Source organism: Xyrauchen texanus, chromosome 27 (assembly GCF_025860055.1).
Source record: "Xyrauchen texanus isolate HMW12.3.18 chromosome 27, RBS_HiC_50CHRs, whole genome shotgun sequence".
NCBI classification, from domain to species: Eukaryota; Metazoa; Chordata; class Actinopteri; order Cypriniformes; family Catostomidae; genus Xyrauchen; species Xyrauchen texanus.
This window is the reverse complement of record NC_068302.1, coordinates 26,361,698-26,386,003: the sequence shown is the minus strand read 5'-3', so window position 1 is coordinate 26,386,003 and position 24,306 is coordinate 26,361,698. Positions and strand designations below refer to the sequence as shown.

At 41.2% G+C, this 24,306-nt stretch overlaps 1 protein-coding gene across 2 annotated transcripts in view; it reads right to left on the bottom strand.

Annotated features, from left to right (window-relative positions):
• Nucleotides 1-24,306, bottom strand: part of si:dkey-70p6.1 (uncharacterized protein LOC570575 homolog) — a 59,382-nt gene that overhangs the window by 15,986 nt on the left and 19,090 nt on the right. For both annotated transcript variants that reach the window (XM_052094715.1, XM_052094716.1), the window contains exons 2-3: nucleotides 3,803-4,020; nucleotides 808-865 (exon numbers count right to left, since the gene is read on the bottom strand). In XM_052094715.1, coding sequence (XP_051950675.1) covers nucleotides 808-865; nucleotides 3,803-3,936 — 192 coding nt within the window. In that variant the 5' untranslated portion in view covers nucleotides 3,937-4,020. The remainder of the gene's footprint in view (nucleotides 1-807; nucleotides 866-3,802; nucleotides 4,021-24,306) is intronic.

Sequence of the window (24,306 nt, the reverse complement as noted above, 5' to 3'; positions counted from 1 at the left end):
GCGAAGAGCTTCGCTGAAGAGATGAAAATCAGGGTTCCAGCCTCACGAACTACGCTTATATGCACTCTAGTCACGCCCATTTTGGCGGGCTTTGTTGCAGTGAGCGCGCGGACGCCTCTCATTGGATGCGAGTTCGCCCAAGCTCGTCTATAGGCTGCAGCAGTTGCCGCAGAGCAACCTATGAGCTCGCTAGCTTGCCCGCTCAAGGTCTGCAGCTGCCACACTGCGTTGATAATGGATACAAAAATTAAGGATAATTTTTTGGCTTCAATATCTCAGAAAAGCTAGCTTACGCAATACGAGAGAACCTCTCGTAAGAGAACCTCACACATCCTTCAAAAAACAATTTTTTGTTTTTCGCTGAAGAAAGTCATACTAGTTTGAGATCGCATAAGGGTGAGTAAAAGATGAAAGAATTTTCATTTTGGGGTCAGGTTGGGAAAAAAATACCTCTTTAAGGTTAAAAATGCTCAGTTTGACTTTTTCAAGTGTAGTAAGATTAGACAGGATTTTTGGACCTATTTATTTAATTATTAGTTCCAAAGCTTCAAAGATCCATCCAAACTTGGGGACAGATCTATATCCATTGAGCCAATTAAGAAGATTAATTTAATTCAGGAGTATTCAATTCATTACTTGTAAACAAGTGCGAGGGAAGAATTTAAATCCTGACACAAAAACAAGAACTAGTTGAACTGACATGGAACTGAGCCCAAATCTGGGCCTCTCAAAAAACTGAGGAGAAACAGAGGGAACAGACTGAGAGGAAGAAGAATTAAAGGAGAGAGGATGCTGAGAAATGTTCACCATGTCCATGAGTCTGTGTTTTCTCTCTTCCCCAGGGCTATTGTGCGTTTTCCCCTTCCTGCAGGACACAGAGAGTAAGACGTAAATCACACACTTTCCCAAACTGTGCATTTCAGCATTTCAAATTAATTATCATATTCAGCCAACGTCAAGGTCTACAGTTGAAACTTTAAATCTTCCATTTATACAGTGATTTGTGGAGAAGAAAAAGGCTGACTCATTTGAGCTCTTTGATTTAATTTACTTTTGCACCCTTTACTTTTTTCATGTTTCTTGTATGGGAAGAAAACGGCCATTTCAATTACATTACACAACTCAAAGGATTCAAGGCAGTTGTTTTTCCAAAACATTTAAAGGGATGTTTCTCCCAAAAATGAACATTCTGTCATTGTTAACTCACCCTCATGTTGTTCTACACCAGTCTTACTTTCTTTAATCTGTGTAACACAAAATGAGATGTTAGGCAGAATGTCACTGACATCCTTAATCGACATTGAACAATGAAAGTGAATGGTCACTGTCATTCTGCCAAATATCTCCTACTGTGTTGCATGGAAGAAACAAAGTCACACAGGTTTTGAACAACATGAGGTTGACAAAATAATGAACTATCAAAAGGCGAACTATCCCTTTAAGTGAAATTGTCAGATCAGAATAATTGTGAAAGTGCAGATTATTCTAGATGCATGTCCTCAAAATCCAGATTGGCTTTCTTTGACAAAACAGGAACAAACAGATTTAAAAACAACATTGACATTAAAATATCAAACTGTTGTTCGGGAGTCCCCACCATCATGAAGGCTTTCAAAAATGGGAGGATTTTTGAACTGAGCCTCAAAAATGTTATTCCATCAAATAATCAACATACTTTCAAAGAGCATTAAAATAGAAACAAGTGTGCAATGATTATTGTCCTCATGAACGACAAGAAGTGACAAAGGTTCCACGGTGACTCACTTATTTAAACTTACATCAACATGCACATACAATACACACTAGTGATGGGTCAAGATGGTAGTCGACTGGTAAAATCAACTAGTGAGTTCTGGATTTTTTTTTAGCTTTAATATTGATTCAGCATCTGTGGTTATGATCTTAAAAACACAACTTCTCAGAAAGTGTTTAAGCATGCTAGCAGCCAAACAGTTATTTTAACTGTTTCTGTTAGCATGCTAAAGCTCAGCACACTGTCATAAAAATCTCATCACTAAATTCACAAACTTGTTCCTAATGTATAGCCACACACATACACATGGCCCCTGATTGATCCAAACCAATTGCCCAGAATATTCTGTCAAATACCTTACACAAACTTTGGCTAGACATCTGTTTATTTTTGGTTTCTGGGGGGAAGAGTATTGCTTTCTGGATGCCTGCCATAGCTTTGATAAGATCACAGGAACGGTGTTGAAATCTTCTAAGATGACTAGGAAGAAGATTGGATACAACATTTATTTGGCAGGGTACTAAAGCTTTTCCTAAGATTACTGTGATATTTGTTCAATCTTGACTGGAATATCTACCCCCAATAGTGAAAAGATCTCTTTCTATCTTCACTAGTTAGGGTTAGGATCTCTATGTGTTTTAATTTATATTTCCCCAAACTCTTCTCCTCTTTTTTTCCCTTCTTATCTCTCATTTCTCAAATACTTCTATTACTTTTGTTCTCACACTTGGAGACATATGATGTGCTTTGACAAAAAGAGACTATAGTATTCACAATGAGTGCTCTTTGCAGAGATAGAAAAGTAAAACAACACAGGAACTTCCTGTTTAAACATCACTGCCATGTCAAAATGATGTTCCCACCATCATCCTTTGTTACGCAGTGAGCATGAAAGAAGCGTGGGTAAATTTCAATAGCATTTTTGAATAAGCTCTATTCAAAGGCCTGAGTGACATTGATGGATGAAGACAGGTAATCTCTGTGTTTCATCCTGAAATCCACACATGGCAAGGGGATGATATGAGGCCTTTGCTTCATTTTACAGGAGCGTTTTCTGGGGTTTTGATGATGTCAGAATGTACAGGATAAAGCATGCTATTATAAATAAGAATGAAAAAGCTCTAGCTCTGTCGTGGTGGAATTCATAGTGATGTGTATGATCATGGTTGTTAAAATCTCTGTACCATTAGTTGTAATTTTGTTCATTAACAAATACTGAACAAATGTCAGACCTGCCTTAGAATGCAAGATCTACCAGTCATAGAATTCTTTGTATAATGCATTTTATTTAAAAAATAAATAAATAATAACTTGAAAGTTCCATTAAATGAAATTAAGATTTCCAGATTTGCTAGGGTTTTCTGGGTGGTTGTTCACATTTCTATATGGTTCCCTGGGTGTTCTGAGTGGTTGCGAGGGAATCGATAGAAAGTTAGTAGGTTGTTCTGGGTGGTTGTTAGCGGATTGCCATGCGGTTCATTGGGTGTTCTCGGTCGCTAGGGCATTGGTAAAATGTATACGGTAGTTTTTTGCCCATTTGTTCATATGGTCAGCAAAAACGTTGAGAAAAAATTGCTTAGAAAATTAATAGCACACTTAACCTGAAAAATCCATATGATTTGAGTGTTGTTCATGTCTGTAGCACAAACAGTGTGGGACAAATGTGTGGCTTTGCTCTTAATTTTGATACATTAATGCCTAAAAAAGCTTCCTGCCTTCACTTATAAGAGAAAAAGAGAGAAAGATGTATGACATTGTAAAACAGGTTTGTTCTTTGTGACTAAAATCACTTAAACTCAAATTAAATCATATTTATGATTTGCAAACTTGTAAGTACAAACTTACCAGGAACACTTGAATGCATTATAGTTAAGCACCAAAGTTTCATACTTTAAGTTAGAGGTCTGGACAAACAAGCACCAGTAATGAACAGAAAAAAATGAACTACCAAAGAAAGTCTGTACTAGATGGCAACACTGTGGAGAGTACGAGAAATAAGAGTAGCTTGTTACAGACAAGTGTGTTTGTGTCTCTGTGTGTGAAACTCACCTCTGGCAGCCAACACATAGCACAACGATGAGGATAGTGACAACAAAGGCTGATGCGGCGGCGATGGCCCCCAGCAGCAGTACTTTCCCATAGGGATGAGCAGAGAAGTTCACCCCGTCCTGCATGGAGGCCATGTGGAAGTGCAAACACACACACTTTCTCTCTCTCCCTCACACACACATACACACACTCTCAAGCAGTCCCACTGTCCACAAAGCCTGAAAGGAAAAGGTTGAAATGCTGTAAAAGCTAGCTCCTTAGCTTTGAAAAATTAATGATAAATTTTCACCCATCAGAGTGATAACAAAACTTTGAATCACACTCTTTCATTCCTCCTAGTCATTCTCTGTACTGTGAATGAATGACAGAGTGTGAGGCTCCCCCAGACTTTCTCTTGTTTCATCTCTTGCAATTTTATTTGGGCTTTTTCTCTCTGTGTGAGTCTGCCTGTGAGACTCTCTCTTCTCTCACTCAGTGTCATTTTCTGCCCACTGACTGTCACTCAGTGCTTGTGTAGAAATCATTTGCCTCCGACTGGGGGGCATTTTACATCCATTCATGTAAAGATTCCCAGGCATCAGGTACCTCACCTGTCTTGCTGCGAGGAAATAGACAACGGTAGACAGGCTTACTGAAATTCTGAAGCTTTTACTCTTCACTGTTATGTTTTTCTTTAAGCAGATAGAGAGTGTTATTATCTCTGTTTGAGTTGTAAAATCCACTAAGTCAATATTCTGCTTTCTCTTGAATAAGATACATAGTACAAATTAAGGTTTTTCAATGGATCTTTAAAATACCCCAGCTTTACCAAGAACACTCTACCTATGAAGTAATATGTCTCTCTGTATAGGGTTCAGTAGTTCGTGAGCATCTAAACGGTGGGGCTGGCCTATTGAACAGCATCCGCCTGACCCCGATTGTGAACGTTGTGATTCCTGATGTGGAAACAGTTGGTGCGGATGTAGCTGAGATATATGTCAGATGACCAGTAGCCCAATAATTATATTTGGTGCTTGGGCAGGCCTTTGTGGGCTGCTGTGGTTGTGACACCGATGCAAAAGTAATGGCTTGAGTATAGTTTATCTGAGATGCCGGAATTGAGAATGATGGATTTGAGGTGTTTTTGGAACCACATTGCTTGTTTTTTTGTCATCTAAAAGTGGATCAAGAGGGGCTCTGATTAGGGACACTCTGTAATGGATATAGTGTGCTAATGATTGAAAAGGCTGGATGGGAGCTGGCAGATTGAAAATGAAAATTGAATGCCCTTTTTTTGGTCTGATCTGTTTTGCTTTGTTTGATAAGGTATCTGATTGTCTGGTTGTCTATGATATGGAGGTCTGAAATGGTGGGATGGATCCTGGGTCGAATTTACCAGTGGTTGTGAGTTCTGAACACAGAAGGAAGCTGATGAAGGCAAGGATGAACATTGCATCTAGTGTTTTTGGAGAAATGTAGCCCTGGCAGAGTGTATTTAAGCATCGGATTAGCAGATCGATTGTGGGGGGAAGCTTGGTATCAATTGTGGATACCTTTATTGAGAAGTGAGATGTGGGGTGGCTTATTGAGGCGTTTTAGACGCAAATTAATTTATAGAAGAAATGGATGCTGCTTAGGTAACTGTGGTGATGGGGGCGTGGTCGTGTGTCTATCTGCGGGAGAGAGAGAGAGAGTGGTAAGTGCTCCTCACCTGGGTTGTAATAATCTCTAACACCTGTCTCTTGTTATAGTGAAGGCAGACTTATAAGCCACACCAGCTTACCAGTTTGACAGAGAGAGCCCTGAAAGCATGATCTCAATACTTGCTGTGTGTATTGGTTATCTTACTATGTGTTTAAAAAGTTTCTTTTGTTATCTCTTTGAGTGTTTGAATCTACATGAATAGGCTGCATTAAGTCACCCCAGAACCTGAGGCAGAAAAAATAAAAAGTCTTGTCTGCACTGCTTTGTTGCCTCCTGACTCTTGTAAACTTTGATGACTCCTGGATGGAGGTTTTTGAATTGATTAAGGTGTGAGGCGAAGGAGGATGTGGAGAGAGAAAAAAAGAATCTGAAAAATGGAAGAGCCTGTGTTTTTTGTGTGAAAAGTTTACGCAGTGTATGAGCAAGAACACGCCCTGCAATTCAAAAGGCACGGCATTTGATGTGAGGGCATATAAAAGGCTATATTCGAATGAAATTCATTGATACGGAGATGTGGCTTGTGTTCAACTGTTCAGGGAAGACCCGAAATGGCCTGATTGTTGCCGATCACCAGGTGGGTGATGGTTCGTTTGGAATGAATGGCTTAATATGGGTTGTGGAGCCATGTTAGCTTAGACGCATGGCTGAAAGACATGCCACTGTTGTGGCCACAGTTGCGGCGCTTGGACAGCGCATTTGCGGTGTAGTGGGAGGTTTAGTCGCACGGCCTAAAAGATGCCGCAGTTGCGGCACCTGGACAGCACATTTGGGCTGCTTAAGTATGTATTGAGCCAACAGAAAACATAGCAACGTGGTAAACGTTGCATCTGTGGTCGCCTAAACGTAATTGTTTACTAGTTTAAATGTCAGGAACATATGTGAAGCAATGTTGGTAAACATGCTTGCGTGTGCATATGAACAACATAATTTAATGTTGGTTTGTCATGAAATTATGAGGAACCTGAAACTGAGTGCCCTGATGAATACCGTAGACTGAAGTTTATTCATTTAAGTGTATGGTTTGGAGCTTTGTAGATTGTTTTCCAATGTAATGTGAGTTATTTCATGACTCTGTATTATTATTGCGCAGGGTGACTCGTCTCGTTTATGGTCTAGAGAGGAGTAGAAGTTTGTAGAAATGCTTGCTTCATGGTTATCGAGGCTGCGTGGTGAGCTTGAATGCTGAGAGGAGGCGAGACGTGTTTGCAGAATGATTATTAATTAGTTGGACGCGGCATGCAATCTGCATATTGCAGAGCCATATGTGGCTCGTGTCTATTCGTACAGAGGCTGTATATAAATAAAAAATAACACATTTTCTCAAAAATTTTCATACCCCAAAGTCAATTATTTTTGGAATTTCCTTTACCCTTAATAATATCAAATACATTTTTCAGGTAAGTTTTCTCAGGCTTCGGAAATCTCTCTATTGGAATCTTTACACATTTCTCAGGAGCAAAAGCTTACAGCTCATTGGCATTCTTTGGTTTCTGTGCTGCCACTGCTTCCTTGAAATCCAAACAAAGATTTTCAAGGGATTTTAATGATGGACTGAAAGGGCCATTCAAGGACATTCCATGACCTACCCTGAATCAGATTTTGGACAACTTGGATGTATCCTTGTGAGTAACACAAGAGGTGTTACTGTAATGCTGGAAAGTTCAGTTATTACCAAGCTTCAATTTACACACTAAAGGCATCACATTTTGCCAAAATGGTCTTATACCTGAAGAATCCATGGTGTCAGTCACATAGTAAGGATAGCCATTTCCTGCAGCAGCAAATCACTCCCATAACAGGACTGTGGTGTGAAGCCTCCACGTGCGCTATATCTCCGTGGTAACACTTTTTTTTTTATTATTGAATTTTAATATGAATTTTTACCTTGAAAACAATTGAAAAAATCTACCAGTGCTGAAGTAATCCAAAGTATTTAGAATACGTTACTGACCTTGAGTAATCTAACGAAATACGTTACAAATTACATTTTGCAGCATGCATTCTGTAATCTGTAGTGGAATACATTTCAATAAAGAAAGGCAATAGCCTTTCTATTAGCCACATACTTTAAACGGAATATTCCAGGTTCAATACAAATTAAGCACAATCAACAGCCTTTGTGGCATAATGTTGATTGCCTCAAAAAATAATTTTGACTGGTTCCTCCACACAGCATAATAGAGGTAACAGTGCTCAGCAAAAAGATTGGATGGTTTAAAAGAGAGAAATGTGAAGCTTATAATTTTATAACAGCACTTACATTAATTCTTCTGTTAAAAATTGTGTATTATTTGATATGAAAAGTAGTTTAATTGTCAATTTTAATAACAGTTTTAAGGTTTCAGTGTTTACAGCGTTACGTCCTCATGATATCAAAGTTGAAAAATTGGATATAACTTTAAACAGAAAACGTTAGTAAGCGATTTAATCACAGTAAAATCATGTTAACACGCATGTTGTTTATGTCTTGTCTTATACATTTGTATACAAAAGTCTTATACGTTTGAAAAAGTAAGAATTTTTTATCAATTTAAGAATTGGCCCCATTCAATTTCATTGTAAGTGTTGCACTCTAACCCAGATTTTTGCTTTATTTAAAAATAAAAAAAGGAGGGACAAGCCAAAAGAATTTTTGGTAATCAACATTATGCCACAAATGCTGTTGATTGAGCTTAACTTTTATTGAACCCAGAATATTCCTTTAAGGTATGTGGCTTCAAAAAAGCCATTCAACATTTTCACCAATAGCAGGGCATGTTGTTACACTATATGAGGTCAGTTGTCACAATGGAACCTACTATTAAACTAGTGATGCAGATGTAATGTGAACAATGAAGGGGGACACGATCCCTCGTCATCCCACAACCACCAAAATAGACTATCATAGGCTTTTCAGCAAACCTGAATGAGGCATGAAGTACAAAACAATTCAAGAAACAACAAAAATGGAAAAGGTAACATACAAAAATATCAAAACATTGATTTGGCCAAGAAATATTGTAACTGATACATTTACACAATTTTAAACACGTGACAACCTGCCCTGATTAAAAATGTGACAACATGCCCCATCCTGACTTACATGAAAAACACCTTTGTCCTAAAACACATTTAAACCTTTCAGAAAAAATCTGCCTTAATAATAAAGTTGACACTGCCTTAATGTATCCCAGTGCGGTTTGATTATGTTTGCTTGTTTACCCAAGAGCTATAACAAAAATATATGGGTTGTGAACATTTACCTTGTTTGGCAGAAATCATACAAATTATAAGAGGGCTTTGAACTAGGTGTTTGAAACCAAGATCCAAAAACTGCTAGAGAAAACACACAGTTGCACTGGACTTTTGACACCTAATCTTATTGGTACTAAGATATAGCCATTTTAACAACAATTACTATAAGTCATCTTCTTCTTCCCTCTATGCATTTATCAACTTCTCAGTGCACCTCCAGTTTCAATAAGAGAAATGTGTAGTACAGTCTATACAGACTTGATTGCGTTCTTGTGTATGCTTTTCCAATTGTCCAATGTTCTCTATTATATCAGTCTTTGTGACAGACACCTCCTGAATAAGCCAGTGCTTCTGAATGGAGAGTCAGCCCTGAAGGGTTCAGTCGCCTCTTGTTTATATGCACAATCACGTCTTTTATTCTTCATTACGAAGCCTTGCACAGCTAACATGGAATTCTGGGACTATTTCTGACTTTCACCTCACAGGCATCATGCATGAGCTAGAGTGTGTGGATTTTGTCAGATATAAAATTAGCCCAGAGTTAATTAATTTGGCTCTTGTCTGTTTGAGTACTATCAAAGTACCTGAGTCATGATAAGAGCAAAAAAAAAATACCTCACTAGCAAGCATTAGTGTGTCAAAACAACAAATGAGGGAGACAATACAAGAAAACAAATCTTCCTTCTATTTCACGTCTGGAAAATTTTGGATTACAACAATTTTCCCAGGTGTTGTGTTTCAGAATACAATGAACTCTATGAAGTAAAGTGTTGCCCCTGGTGCCGTGTTGCGCTTCCGTCAATCATTGTAACATTTGAAATGTTTCACCGTTTCACTAGTATGTAAGCTTTAAGACAGAGATGTCTTAGTGTTTTTAGAGTTGGTCAGTTTGATTCATTTCTGGGATTCAGTTCAAAATGTTGGTTTTAGCAAATGAGTTCAAATCTCTGATTCAGCGATTCATCTGCATCATATATTAAAATGTTTTTATGAAAAGATATGTACGTAAATATTGCTAGTTATGAAATGATTAAATATCATTCATCCTTTCATTCATTTCAGAGCAAATACATAAATATCAAGATAAATATGACATTTTGTCAAAAGTCTAAAAAATAGAAATATATAACGTTTTAACAATATTGCCCAGCCCTACTGAGCATCCATACCCTCATGATTAATTGAACCTGCATTTCTGCTGAACTTAACACAGGAGACTTGAATATGCATCAATGAAAGAACATACCAAAAGATCAGTAAGTGGATCCATCTTGCTCTGACTTCCAGTTAATACACAGACAATAAAGACTACTTATCAAAGGCTGACAGACAAAAGTGGGAAAACCACTGTGACGAAGACACACATCCAGACTCTCAGATTCCAGAGAAAATGATACATTTTAGGATAGGATCACCAGAGGAGTTTTGTCCAACCAACACCATCAACCAAATCACTAATTGGCTCTGTTCTAAAACCTACTGAGCTGCCTATGGAAGCAGTACTTTAAGGCATTATAGGCACACTCCCGATATGAAGGCTGTTCCAAAAGGTAGGCAACTTAATTATGCTAGCTCCTAAGCTGTTTTGGCATAAGTAATGAGAGCTGAAAATTCCAGCCATTTCCAGCCCTGATCGTGATTAACTATGAAAATCATTAATGACGATAAAATCTTTTAAATGACTGACAGCACTCATTTTTATGCTTCTTAGAGTTTCGCACGGTTAGCTTAGCAACATGCTAACCTCAAACTCTATTGAAATCAATCCAGAATCTGTGCTTAGTGCTATTTGTGTGGCATGCAGAATAACACTATATAGTTTCAAACAGTCAATTATGAGCATGGGCACATGCAGGATTTCATCTGAGGGTACGCACAGAAATCTTTTCTGTCAAATGTCAAAGACATTTTTTTTTTTTTTTTGCAAAAACAACACCAAAGTGTTCAATTCCTGTGACTTTGAGACTATTTTAAATGTTCTGTTTAGCATTAATGTAACTAAGACAGTAACCCTTCAGTACAAATATGTTCTCGAGCTAAAAAAAACTAAATGCTGCACAACAAATATAGCAGAATGCAAGTGTCTTGAGATGCATTTTTAACAGTTAAAGTTCTTTTTAATTTAATTTAAAAATGCAGCACTCCTGTGAGAGATGCTAAAATGGCTAAATGTGGCACAGTGGTCAAAGACATCAATTTAACAAATGTTTACATGAATAAAAATGGAAAAACCATGCGGGCGGATGCAAAAACATGTTAGGTGTGAACGGCCCCTTATTCACATGACACCTCAAACGAAGTTTTTCAAAGTTGCCACTCTAAAAGGTAACTTTTTGGTTCAGTTGATTGTAGGTAAGTATTCAATTCATCCAGCACTTATTGTTCTCTGTGTTCCAAAGAATCCCAATGCTATTTTACTGAGCGAGAAACCACTCCAAATGATTCAATGAGAGAATTCCAAACGAATCAGATTGAATCGCAAATCGATTCAGACGTTATGTAAGCCTGTTCGTTCAGTCAATGCATAGACTCAATAGATAGATTCATTTGCAAATAGGGCATCTCTAGTTTAATTTTTAGACAGGCAACCAAAATATGGGACTTGCGTCACTGTAATGAAGACTATGTAATATTCTGGTGGAAAATGAGCAGTCACAAGACGTCCGGTCAGAGACGTGTATCTCTTTAATGGGTGGTAATTTGCAGCCACAGTTAAACAGTAGTGGTTCTAAATGAAATAGAAATAACAATATTTAAATTATAACATATTCAAGATAACATTGCTCACATGGTTATATGCACAGAAGAACATAAGCAAGCATTGTAGTACTAAGTTATCCATACATTATAACATCTAGAGTCATCAAATTTGGCAGATAGTAAACCACTAAATACTACTATTAGTGATATTATGCATGCAATGACTCAATATTTCACAGGTATACAAATATAAATCACGTAACATAAAGACCGAGTCAAATAACACAGATAAAATGGTGTCACGTTCTCTGACACGTGATCTCAATCAAAGTGATTGTACAGAGATGATATAATCATCATATATCCTTATCTATCATAAATAATCCTATATACATGCTCAACTTTACTTAGAACTTGAGATTACATGCTCACAAATAGATATTTAACCCTCTTTACATGTATCTACCTCAGATAATCTCTGCGATGCAATAAACAAATGTATGAGTCGTAACATCAAAAGATATCAAATTACCGGTTTAACATCAAAATAGTAATACTTGAAATACAACTCGTAAGGTAATCAATAACTGAACAAAGATTACTCACTGGTATATGAACGCACTCTGTCAAACCGATCAAAACAAGCAGCATAACTCCATCAAACTTTCTCGTTGTATGCGCTATAGAACAAGCCCCAATGACTAAAACTGTGCCGTTAATGCACGTCTTCAATCTCTTCACTTAATATTCATTTAGCCACAAGGGGGCATTAGTGTCTCTTTTATACATCTAGTACAGATTGGAGAGCCTTTTTAACAGCCGCCCCCACATTTGTTCTGTATATGTGTACCTTAAAAAAGGCAATCGCAATTTGGGCACTGTAGTAAGGGTAATCAGTCTGGCAGATTAGGGAGGCTGATAAGACGGGAAATTGGGCGAAGGTAGATTTTGTTCTTTACGTCAACCTCGGCCACCCTGACTCTACCATCTTCTCCAGGGAAAACTTTAGTAACTTGTCCAACTGGCCACAGAGCCCGAGGGAGCTGCTGGTCAACAATCATGACAATAGTTCCCGGTGTTAAGTTTCCTGACTCTCTGTGCCATTTTTGGCGTGACTGAAGTCCTGGTAGGTAATTGCGGATGAAATGTTTCCAGAAATGGTCTGCCATAATCTGACTATGCCTCCACCGTCTTCTACTTAGCATCTCTGATTGTGGATACACCACTTGAGGTAGGGATGAGTCCAGCCGCCCCATAAGCAGCATATTAGGAGTGATTGGGTCTAAGTCAGCTACATCAGACGAGGTATAACCGAGGGGTTTAGAATTGAGAATGCCCTCAATCTCAACAAGTACAGTTCGTAGGACTTCCTCGGTTACAATCTGATCCCCTATAGTAGCACAGAGGGCAGTTTTAAGGGATCGAATTTCCCTTTCCCAACAGCCTCCAAAGTGTGGAGCACCAGGGGGATTGAACTTGAATCGAATCTGTTGGCTGGCTAACTGCTCTTTTAAGGTTGGGTGAAGTGCAGAGAAAACCTCTTGTAACTCTCGATCACCACCCCGAAAATTCGTCCCATGATCTGAGATGATCTCAAAATGGCTTCCACCTATGGGAGATGAATCGTCTGAAGGCCATTAAGAATGAGTCAGTGTCTATGTTGCTGAGGATGTCTAAATACACAGCTCGTGTTGTCAGACACTTAAATATAAGCCCCCATCGCTTCTCATTCCTCCGTCCAATTTTAACGAGGTAGGGTCCAAAGCAATCTACCCCCGTTGAGTAGAAGGCAGGTTGCAATAAGCGCAGTCTTGATGGGGGAAGGTCAGCCATCTTCTGAGTGCTCGGCTTACCTCTCAACGTTTTACAGCATAAACAAGATCTTTGATGTTGCCAAATAACTTCCCTGCCCTTTAAGATCCAGTATTTACGTCGCACTTCTGCGAATACACGTTCTGCTCCTGGATGGTGCAATTTTGTATCAAAATCTTGAATGATCAACTTACTCAGGGGATGTCTAGAGTCAAGAACGATGGGGTGAATTGCAAATTCCTCTAGTAGTTCTGTCCTTCTGAGGCGATCACCAACCCTAAGGAGCTGCATATCACTATCATATTCCGGAGCAAGGCACAGGAGACGGCTACTCGTAGTTAAAGGTTTACCTGACTTAAGACGGCTGACTTCAACAGGGAAACTTTGGCTCTGTGCCAGTCGGAGGAGAGCTAGTTCTGCTTCTTGGTATTCATCTGCTGTCAGAACATCATTATCCTCAGCCGCCCCATGCAATACCCGGGCCGTAGTTCTGAGCAAATCGTCATAGGACTGGAACTGACCACAATCAGGCAACGCTGGATTTATTGCTGGAACAGTAAGCCCATAAAGGTAGCTCGTTTCACCTCCTCATCCTCCCTCTGTAGATGGAGAAGTGGACTCTGAGGCCACTGATCCGGTTGCAGGAGGAGGAAAGGTGGACCCTGGTTCCACCGGCTTGGATTGGACAACTCAGCCAAAGTTTTGCCACGTGTGATGTCGTCGGCTGGATTTGTTTTGGAATCTACATAATGCCAAGCCCCTGGGTCGGTCAATTCCTGTATCTCTGCGACTCTCGTTCCAACAAAAACCTTAAATCTACATGAGTCAGCTTGGATCCAGGTTAGCACAGTAGTTGAATCAGACCAGAGTGTGACATGCTGGATTGGAATGCTAAGCTCTGACATCAGAAGCTTAGCCAGCTGAGCTCCAGTTAAGGCAGCACACAGCTCCAAACGAGGGATTGATTGCCGCTTTTTGGGGAAACTCTTGAGCGGGCAGTCAGGAAAGCTACTTCTATGTCTCCCTGGGGACTTTTTGTCCGTAGATAGGCTCACGGAGCCGTGAGGCTTGCTCTGAGGCATCGCAAAAGATATGTATCTCTCTTAGACATTGAGTGTTGTCTAATTCTGCAGTAACATAACACCTGGGGAGAGAGATGAGTTGGAGGTCTGGCAACTCCAATTCCCATACCTGCCAGGCGTGGAGTAACTCACTTGGTAGTTGGGGATCATCCCATTCCCTCTTCTTGTCCCACAGGCGCTGTACAAATATTTTAGCTCTCGTAGTGTAAGGGACAATGTAACCCAATGGGTCATATTGGCTAGCCAAGACCTTGTAAATGTTGCGCATTGTGGGGACTGAGTAGTCAATGGGACGGTACTTGTACGACAGTGTGTCCGATGTGCAGTGCCAGTGTAGTCCAAGTGTGGATTCTTGAGCATCTGGTTGACCTTGTGTCAGCCACAATTCAATTCTGGTGGACCTTGCCTGAGATGGGACATGGCTCAGGACATTAGGGAAGTAACTAGCCCATTGTCTTAAATCAAACCCACCTGTAACTAAGAGGTTTCGCAACTTTATCACCAGTGACTCTGCTTCTTCCTCGGAACTGAAACTTTGGAGAAAGTTGTCCACATAGAAGGATTTCTCAATGCTTTCACGGACATCTTCTCCTGGTTGACTATAATCCATGATGGGTTTCTGTAATGCAAATATTGCACAACATGGACTGCATGTCATCCCAAATGGAAGGACTTGCCACTCACAGACTTGGGGAAGCTCTTCTCTCTTGAGATCTCTCCACAGGAAGCGTAACAGAGGGCGATCCTCTGGCAGTAGACGCACCTGATGAAACATTCCCCTGATGTCACTGCTTAAAGCCATGGTGTGCTCACGGAACCTAAGCAGAACAGACATCAGGGTAGGGCCTAATGTAGGACCTGGAAGTAGGAGTTGGTTCAGGTTCTTCCCTCTGTGCTGAAAGGAACAGTTGAAAACAACTCTGTTCTTTCTATTGTGCTGAGTCATATGGTGGGGGATATACCATGATTCAGTTGTCTGTTCTATATGTTCTGGAGATATCACTGAAGCATATCCTTCCTCCTCCAACCTCTTCATCTCTGCCCTGTAAGATTCTGCTTGAGTTGGATCTTTGGCTAACCTCCTTTCTATTCCTCTGAGACAAGGCAAGGTACTATCCTTTGGTGCTTGCAGTATGGGCATGTTCTTCACTCGAAGCAACGGAGTGGCATATCGAGCAACTCCATCTACCATAACTCTAGTCGTCTTTGACTCAAGTAAAGCAATGGCCTCTTGATCTCACTTGGATCGAGTAATGAGTTTCTCACTGCGATACGGAAGCACATCTAATTGCCATAATCTCTCCACTTGATTATACAGGTCGGTAGGGGAAAAGGAAGTAGAAGTGAAGAGACACTGTTGTTCTGAGAGACAATGCTTAATTTCTTGAGTGGGACCATGCAGTGTCCAACCCAGGCGGGTCCTGATGGCAGCAGGTCCATTTGGAGGGCCTAGACAAACTGGTTCAACTGGTTTAATGAGGTGTGGATAGTCAGAACCTATGAGGAGGAGTGGCTGTACGGAATCAACCTGTTGCAGCGGTAATCCCTGTAGATGCCGGTACTTGCTCTGTAACTCCCTGACTGGATGTGTATGTTCGGCCAGCCCGAGTGGTTCAGCGGTAAAGGCCTTGTGAATCTTGTAGGAAATCTCAGGTTGGAAGGCAGGTGACACAGTAAAAGCCACAGCAGCCCCTTGTAGATTGTGGCGGTCTTGACGTACCGTACGTAAAACTAGTTCTTCAGGCTGACCCATCAACTTAAGCTGTTGAACTGCAGAGTGAAGGAGTATTGTACGTTCAGACCCATCATCTAGTATGGCGTAAGTTTCCAAGCAATGATCGCCATTTCTCAAGAGCACCTTACAAAGCTTTAACAAAACTTGGCGGCTGCCAGTGGGTCGATCTAGGTACAAGGTCTCTGTGGTGGTGTTCACTAGGCAGCTCTCAGAAGATCCAGGATCAGGAGAGTCATTTGTCTTTGTGGTGGGTCGAATATTAACCTCATGGAGGACCAACAAGTGTCTGCTGTTACAGATCTTGCAAAGAGTTCTGAGATTACATTTTGCCGCTTGGTGCCCTCGCCCACAACGCCAACAGCGATTGTTTGTTTGAATCCATTTCACTTTCTTATCTCTGTTCAACTGACTGAAACCAGTACAGCCATTCAAGTAGTGATCGTGTCCATCACAATAAGGACAGAAGATATTTCTCTCTCTGGACTTAGACTCAGTATCCTTCACCGGCATGGCTCTTAAGACAGTGCATTTCTCAGTACCAAGGAATATACTTGTTGGTTGTTTGGACGTTTCGAATCCTTAATTTGTCCCTTTCTGCTCATGGCTACTGGCTTACTCGTGGAAAGAGAGAACCTAGAATGATCTTCTTGAACCTGCAGCTCGAACTCTAGCCAGGCTGAGAAATCCAGTAATGTAGGGATAGATACTCGGTGGGGATAGATAAACCTTCTGAAGCTTGTCTGCAGATCATGTGGTAGCTTACACAATAACCTTGACACGTGGGATCCGCACTCCGATTCAACATAACCCTTCTTGCCCAGCTGCTGAAGCATACTAACTAATGAGCGAACTCTTAATGCAAACATCCTGAAAGCTTTCACATCTCCAATGATGATGTTAGGGGCATCCATAAGTTCTGCTATTCTCTGAAGGGCCAGCTGGTGGGGTTGTTCATACTGCTGATTGAGTGCTTCCATAGTATCTGAAAAGGGATACAAGGAGTTGCTGTAAGAATCTGCTATAAGCAGAGCTTCTTCCAATTTTAGGTGGTCAACAAGTATCTGAAACTTGAATCTCTCGGTGGCATCAGCTGGTAAAATATTCTCCAACGCAATTCGTAACCGAGAAAACTCTCTTGGGTCTGGCTTTACAAAGTTTGGAATGGTGGGAGCTGGTCCACGGTAAGTGCTCTCTTGGCTGGAAGGGATACGTTGCTCTGTGAGACGACTGACACCTCTGCTATCATCTGTTCTGCTATGGTGTGAGGGTCTCTGAGGGGACGACCGTAGAGGTGAGATAGTCCTGGAATAGGTCTGCTGTGAAGTCATCTCAAGCCTTTTAAGCCTCTGATCTAAGTCGGAAAGGAAGTCATGTCTGACCTGATCATCTGCACCATCATTCACTTTTTTAGGCAGCTTTGATCGGGGTAAGGGTACAGGCTTAGCTTCTTTGGCACTTTGTGGAGGATGAAGACGAGGCTGTGGGATTGGTGAGGACATACCTGTTAAATGATGACTGGGCTGGTTGCTTCCCACTAGCCGTTTCATCTGTGATTCTAGAGCCTCATTCCTTTTTTCTAACCGTCTCATCTGTGCATTTGTATAATGCCGCAGTTCCTCATTCTCTTTTTTAAGCTGCTGAAACTCTGCTAAAACTACTGATGACAACTCAGGATGTGGAGAGGAGATGTTATGCTGCTGTTCATCTTCCCTGATAGAGCTCCATTCTATTGGCTGCCAAGGCTGAGGACTCGGTCTGTGTTCATGGCAGGTGGCAGCTATGTTGAGTGAGGCTGCTCCTGGTGGCTCATAATCTTCACTCAGTTCAGGAGAAGAAATGTCTGCTCTGTCCCATGACTGTAGCCTTGGGTGATATCTGGTGACCTCAAAGTCTGATAGATAACTAGGTAAACGCACTGATCTCCGGGGTCTGACAGTGGGCTCAGGAGATCCAGGTCTGGTATCAGGATCACTCCGATGCATCTTACTTGTGACAGTTCCTAAATCCGGCTCGAAGGACCACTTGTAATGAAGACTATGTAATATTCTGGTGGAAAATGAGCAGTCACAAGACGTCCGGTCAGAGACGTATATCTCTTTAATGGGTGGTAATTTGCAGCCACAGTTAAACAGTAGTGGTTCTAAATGAAATAGAAATAACAATATTTAAATTATAACATATTCAAGATAACATTGCTCACATGGTTATATGCACAGAAGAACATAAGCAAGCATTGTAGTACTAAGTTATCCATACATTATAACATCTAGAGTCATCAAATTTGGCAGATAGTAAACCACTAAATACTACTATTAGTGATATTATGCATGCAATGACTCAATATTTCACAGGTATACAAATATAAATCACGTAACATAAAGACCGAGTCAAATAACACAGATAAAATGGTGTCACGTTCTCTGACACGTGATCTCAATCAAAGCGATTGTACAGAGATGATATAATCATCATATATCCTTATCTATCATAAATAATCCTATATACATGCTCAACTTTACTTAGAACTTGAGATTACATGCTCACAAATAGATATTTAACCCTCTTTACATGTATCTACCTCAGATAATCTCTGCGATGCAATAAACAAATGTATGCGTCGTAACATCAAAAGATATCAAATTACCGGTTTAACATCAAAATAGTAATACTTGAAATACAACTCGTAAGATAATCAATAACTGAACAAAGATTACTCACTGGTATATGAACGCACTCTGTCAAACCGATCAAAACAAGCAGCATAACTCCATCAAACTTTCTCGTTGTATGCGCTATAGAACAAGCCCCAATGACTAAAACTGTGCCGTTAATGCACGTCTTCAATCTCTTCGCTTAATATTCATTTAGCCACAAGGGGGCATTAGTGTCTCTTTTATACATCTAGTACAGATTGGAGAGCCTTTTTAACAGTCACTATAGGTGAAATATTCTCAGAGAAAATGTTTCTCAGGTCAGTCGGAGCACTCATGGTATGCACAGTGCGTACAGCCCGTACAGCTGCAGACACCACTGCTTATTAGGCTCCTGCCTTAGCAGGCAGCTGCATATGTAGACAGTGAGCAGTGAGGCAGCTCACTTGGTTTTGGAAGAGAGCTACTATGTACAGAACAAACCAATCATGCACTGAGCTTATTGAGGTTTGGACAAATGGAACCAGGTGATTACTCGTGTCTTTCTCTCAGGATGGGTTTTTTTTTAATCGAGTACACATCTTGTGCTTTTGCACAAAGTGGGCATGCTTACACGATTAAGCTTAATAAGCCAACAATGTCTGTGGTCCTGCTAATTTCTTAAAGAGTTTCCTTTATAGGTGTTAGGTTATAAGTGGCTTAAGAATAAACCAATCAACCCATGTAGATTTTTGCCCATTTCCCAGATTTCACATTGCATGTAAACACCTTTACTGGCATTCTAACTGGCTTATCCAATGTGCACAAGTGTTGTGCGCATGCCTCTTTACGGTTTGATGTCAAAAGCAAAGACTAACTACATTTTTTTCAGATCTCATGTAAATGCTGATTTCTTTCTTTTCTGATTTTTTTTAATTAGGCCTAGCTGATTTTTGGTTATCAGCATATTGGTGTGCATGCTCATTGAAACCAAAAATTTGTTCAAAAGATACATTTGTAGGGCCCTATCAAGGCATAACCTTTCAAGGCTAAATAATCTCTGGTCATTATCATCATGCACACACTGTTTGAAGCAGATTACAGAGAGCACAGCATTCATTAACCTTGTGCGCAGCACATGCAGATTTTATGTATTTACTTAGATGCTTATTTATATAATTACATTGCAGCTTTTCGTGGTTTAATAAGCACATTAAACCATATAGCGAACTGCTTATATAGAAGTCAGAAGTTATCGTCAAACAGAAGCTGAAAGTAAAAATATCGTCAAAATAAAAGCTTCTGACAAAATAAAAGCTCAATTTAACTAGACACGTCATGTCATTATGTTTTCCCAAAGGACTCTTATTTTGAAGAGACTCTTAGTTTGAAGTTTTTACTCTGTTATGTCTGTCTTCCTGCTCCATTGCCCTAAATGTATCTCAGGTATTCCTCCTTGTCTTGTTAGCCCTTGTGTGTGTGTATATATATATATATCTATATGCCCTCCTGTTTCTTGTTCTTTTGTAGGTTCTTGTTTGTAAGTAGAGCATGGTAAGCCAGCATACTGCTGCTGAGTTTATGTTTACCTTCTTCTTTGAGTTATTGCTTCTTCTGTTTGCTTATTATTAAAGTTCTGCATTTGGATCCACACTCTCTCGACTCATCAATACAAAAACCCTGACAGACGAGTAATATTGAAGAAATTGTGACAGGACTATATCACTACTATAAAGTAAAATGTAATATTCAATGTAGTAGTAGTAGTAGTAGTAATAATAATTAATAATAACAATGATAAAAATATATATATAATGAAATTATTATTGATATAAGCGATATATCACAAGCAAGAATACTTTTGTACTGAATAAAAACTTTTATCAATGATTTCAATCATATTCATCCTCTGCTGTGCAGCACTGTATTTGGAAAAAAAATTAAATAACCCCAATGTTTTTTCATTGTACTGTGAGGATCTGTATAGAAGCACTTAATTTGATAAAAATGCAATGGTATGTTGAAAAGTAATTGTTCTGTTTTCATTTAAAGTTCTAAAAATTAACCTTTTTGGATGATAAAATTCAATGAAATTAAACACAGAATTTAGAAATAATAAATCAGGAAACACTGAATTTGGGGGGGGGGGGGGTGGATTTCATAGGGTCCTACTTTTCATTATAGTGATCAAGAAAAAGTGCAGAATCTTACATATTTCTTATTAATTTTCTGTCATGAAAATCCTACAACTTAGTTTATTTCTAGGTTTCAAATATATTCTGAATCCCAGAATGTAGTCTCAGATTTTTGTACCCCACTAAAATACTGTGAATTTTAACTTAAAAATCTATTTAATGTAGACTTTTTTGCTGCCAATGTTTCCCACATTAGTAAGAGTACAGTACTGCTATGATTAGAGCCCTGATAGCACAATGCTAACACCACTTGCAATCACGCGCTAATAAATTACTGGCACTTCACCCCACTCATATCAGTTTCATAAGATGAGAGCCAAATTGACCTATTATTCCCTCTCGTATTACAATAATGTTGCGAGACTAAATGTTAGAGGACATTTTTACACTTTTGCGTCTTTTGCTTTTGCTCTTTGTTTAGATTTGTCAGGCAGTAAAGTAAACTCTAGATTTTTCAAGCCATCAGTCCACTTCTTGATTCTCTCAGTGTGAATATACCACTCCCTCTCTCTTAATTTTCTGTCCCCTCACTCATTGGGTCTGTTCCAAAACGTATTGAGCGTATCAAACGTATCACCGTCTCCTGCCTACACAGGCAGCTATCTTCTATGGCAGGATCCTAACTGAAATGGAGCCTCATAAGAGACCAATTTGGAACACTGTTAATGCGAGAGGTACAACGCAATACTCTAATGAGCATAAATATGCATAGCACACACACAGGTTTGTGGTAAACAGCATGTTTTCATACATATTAAACTCTTTTATTTATAGTATATAAGTATATTTATAATAAAAAAATGTCTCTCTTATTTTTCCACCGTGCTCATCACGTTGCATTCTGGGATAATAATAATATATTATAACATTTATATAGCACTTTTGGAGGCACTCTCCATGGGGGAATTTCCTCAACCACTGGTGGTTCCAGTGCGCAGGATCCACCTGGATGATAATACGCTCCCACGAACCAGCTGTTGATGGAGAGAAGAGTAGAGTGATGTTGCCAATTTAGGGATGGGGATTATTAGGAGGCCATGATAGATAAGGGCCAATGGGGGGGATTTGGCTAGGACACCAGGATACACCCCTACACTTTTCAAGAAGTGCCCTGGGATTTTTAATGACCTCTGAGAGTCAGGACCTCAGTTTAACATTTAATCCAGTGTCATTTAATCTAGTGTCCCCATCACAATACTGGGGCATTAGGACCCACACAGACCAAAGGGTGAGAACCCCCTGCAGGCTTCCCTAATACCTCTTCCAGCAGCAACCTTAGTTTTCCCCAGGAGGTCTCCCATCCAGGTACTGGCCAGGCTCAACCCAGCTTAGCATTAGTGGGCAACCAGGCAAGAGTTGCAGGGTGATATGGTCTTATATCTTAAGAGGCACCATAATTAAGATACCCACCTTTCGGAACAGCCTTTATGTCGGGAGCATAAAAATCTTAAAAAAGAGTCTATCATGTCTTAAAGTACTGCCTCCAGAGGCAGCTCACTAGGTGTTGGAAAAAACCCATTCAGTTCAAGTACACCTCAACCATTAGAACAACCCAAGAGGAGAGAGGCAATGATTTGCCATCTCTCGAAAGCAGTGGCGAATTTACAGGGTCAGCAAAGCCTTCTCTGCTGGCCTAATGTTATGTATTACCTTGTCTTGTTTCACCGTTGCCCTTTGTTTATCATTTTTGTCACTTTTGTAACTCCTTAGATTTCACTTTTGTCCCTTGTTTAGTTCCATAGTCTACTTGTTAGCTTTCGTGTTCACCGTTCATTGTTTGCACCTGCCCCCGTTAATTTGCCATTTGCTTCTGTTTATCATCTTGTTATCTTGTTTGAGTTCTGTTTGTTCATTGGCCCCTTTGTCCCTTGTTCATGTATTTATACCCTGGTTCTTTGTTCAGTCCTGGTCTATCGTTGTTTGTTGTTAGCCTGGTATGTGTTCCCTGCCTGAGTTTCCTGTTTTGTTGCCTGAGTTCTCTGTTTTGTTTCATTGTGTTTAGTTTTCAGTTTTATGTTTTGTTTCCCCATTGAGGGTTGTTCCTTTGTGTTTACTTGCTCGTTTAGTTAATAAAGTCAAACTGCATTTGGATCCGCATCTCCTCGTCTGCCTCGCTGCTCAATCATTACAGAACGATAGAACCAAACCATGGATCCAGCGGTTTTACGCGCCAGATACCACCTGCTCTGCCTGAGGCAAGAGGACCGTCCGATTGAGGCCCACGTCCGCGACTTCCTAGAACTTGCAGCTGTTGCGGACTTCCCGAACACCTCCCTTGTGGTCTTCTTCAGGGACAACCTGAGTGGCTGGCTGAAGGAGCGGCTGCCGCCGGCATCACGCGGCTGGACTCTCCGCAACTTCCTGAAGGTGACCTTACTGTTGTGCGGCTCCCCGTTCACTCAAGTCTCTCGAGCCTTCCAGGGCTCCGCCACTCAAGCCCCTCGAGCCTCCCAGGGCTCCACCCCACAAGTCTCTCGAGCCTTCCAGGGCTCCGCCCCTCGGGCCTCCCGAGCCTCCTATGGCTCCGCCTCCCAAGCCTCTTATGGCTCCGCCTCCCGAGCCTCCTACGGCTCCGCCTCCCACGGCTCAGCCTCCCGCGGCTCCGCCTCCAGAGACTCCTAGGGCCTCGCCACTAGAGGCTCCTACGGTGCCACCTTCCTCGGCTCCACCTCCGAAGCCTTCCAGCTCACCGCCTGAAGAACCTCCTACGGCGCCACCTCCCTCGGCCCCGCCGCAAGAGCCACCCTCGGCTCCGCCTCCAGAGCCTCCCTCAGCCTCGCCTCCGGCACCCCTCCCGGCTCCGCCTCCGAAGCCTCCCTCAGCCTCGTCTCCGACGCCTCCTAGTTCCTTCCTGCCTCCTGGGCCTCCCTCGGCTCCGCCTCCTGGGCCTCCCTCGGCTCCGCCTCCTAAGCCCCCCACGGCCCAGCCTACGCCTCCTTCGGCGCCGCCTCCCAAGTCTTCTACGGCTCCGCCTCCGAAGTCCTCCTTGGCTCCGCCTCACGCGGCTCCGCCGGCCCCTATCCTGCGGCCACCACCCAGGTCCCCCAAGCCTACCCACATCCCGTGGTCAACTCCCAGGCCTCCTAAACCTGTCCCTGCCCGGTTGATACCTCCCTGGCCCCCTAAACCTGTCCCTTTGTGCCCCCAGGGACTGCCTAATTGGCCCTGTGGACTGTCTCATTTCCCTTTGTGCCCTCGTGGACCGTCTCATTTCCCCTCGTTGCCCCTCTTGGACTTCCTGCCTGCCCTTTGTGCCCCCTTGGACTTCCTGCCTGCCCTCTGTGCCCCTTGGTCTGCCTTCTTGCTCTTGTGCCCCCCCTGGTCTGTCTGTCTGCCCCCGGTGCAATCATTTTGTTTTCTGTGGGTTTTTTGTCTTTGGTTTTTTTCTGGATCTTCTGGAATCCGATCCTTTGAGAGGGGGGGCTCTGTTATG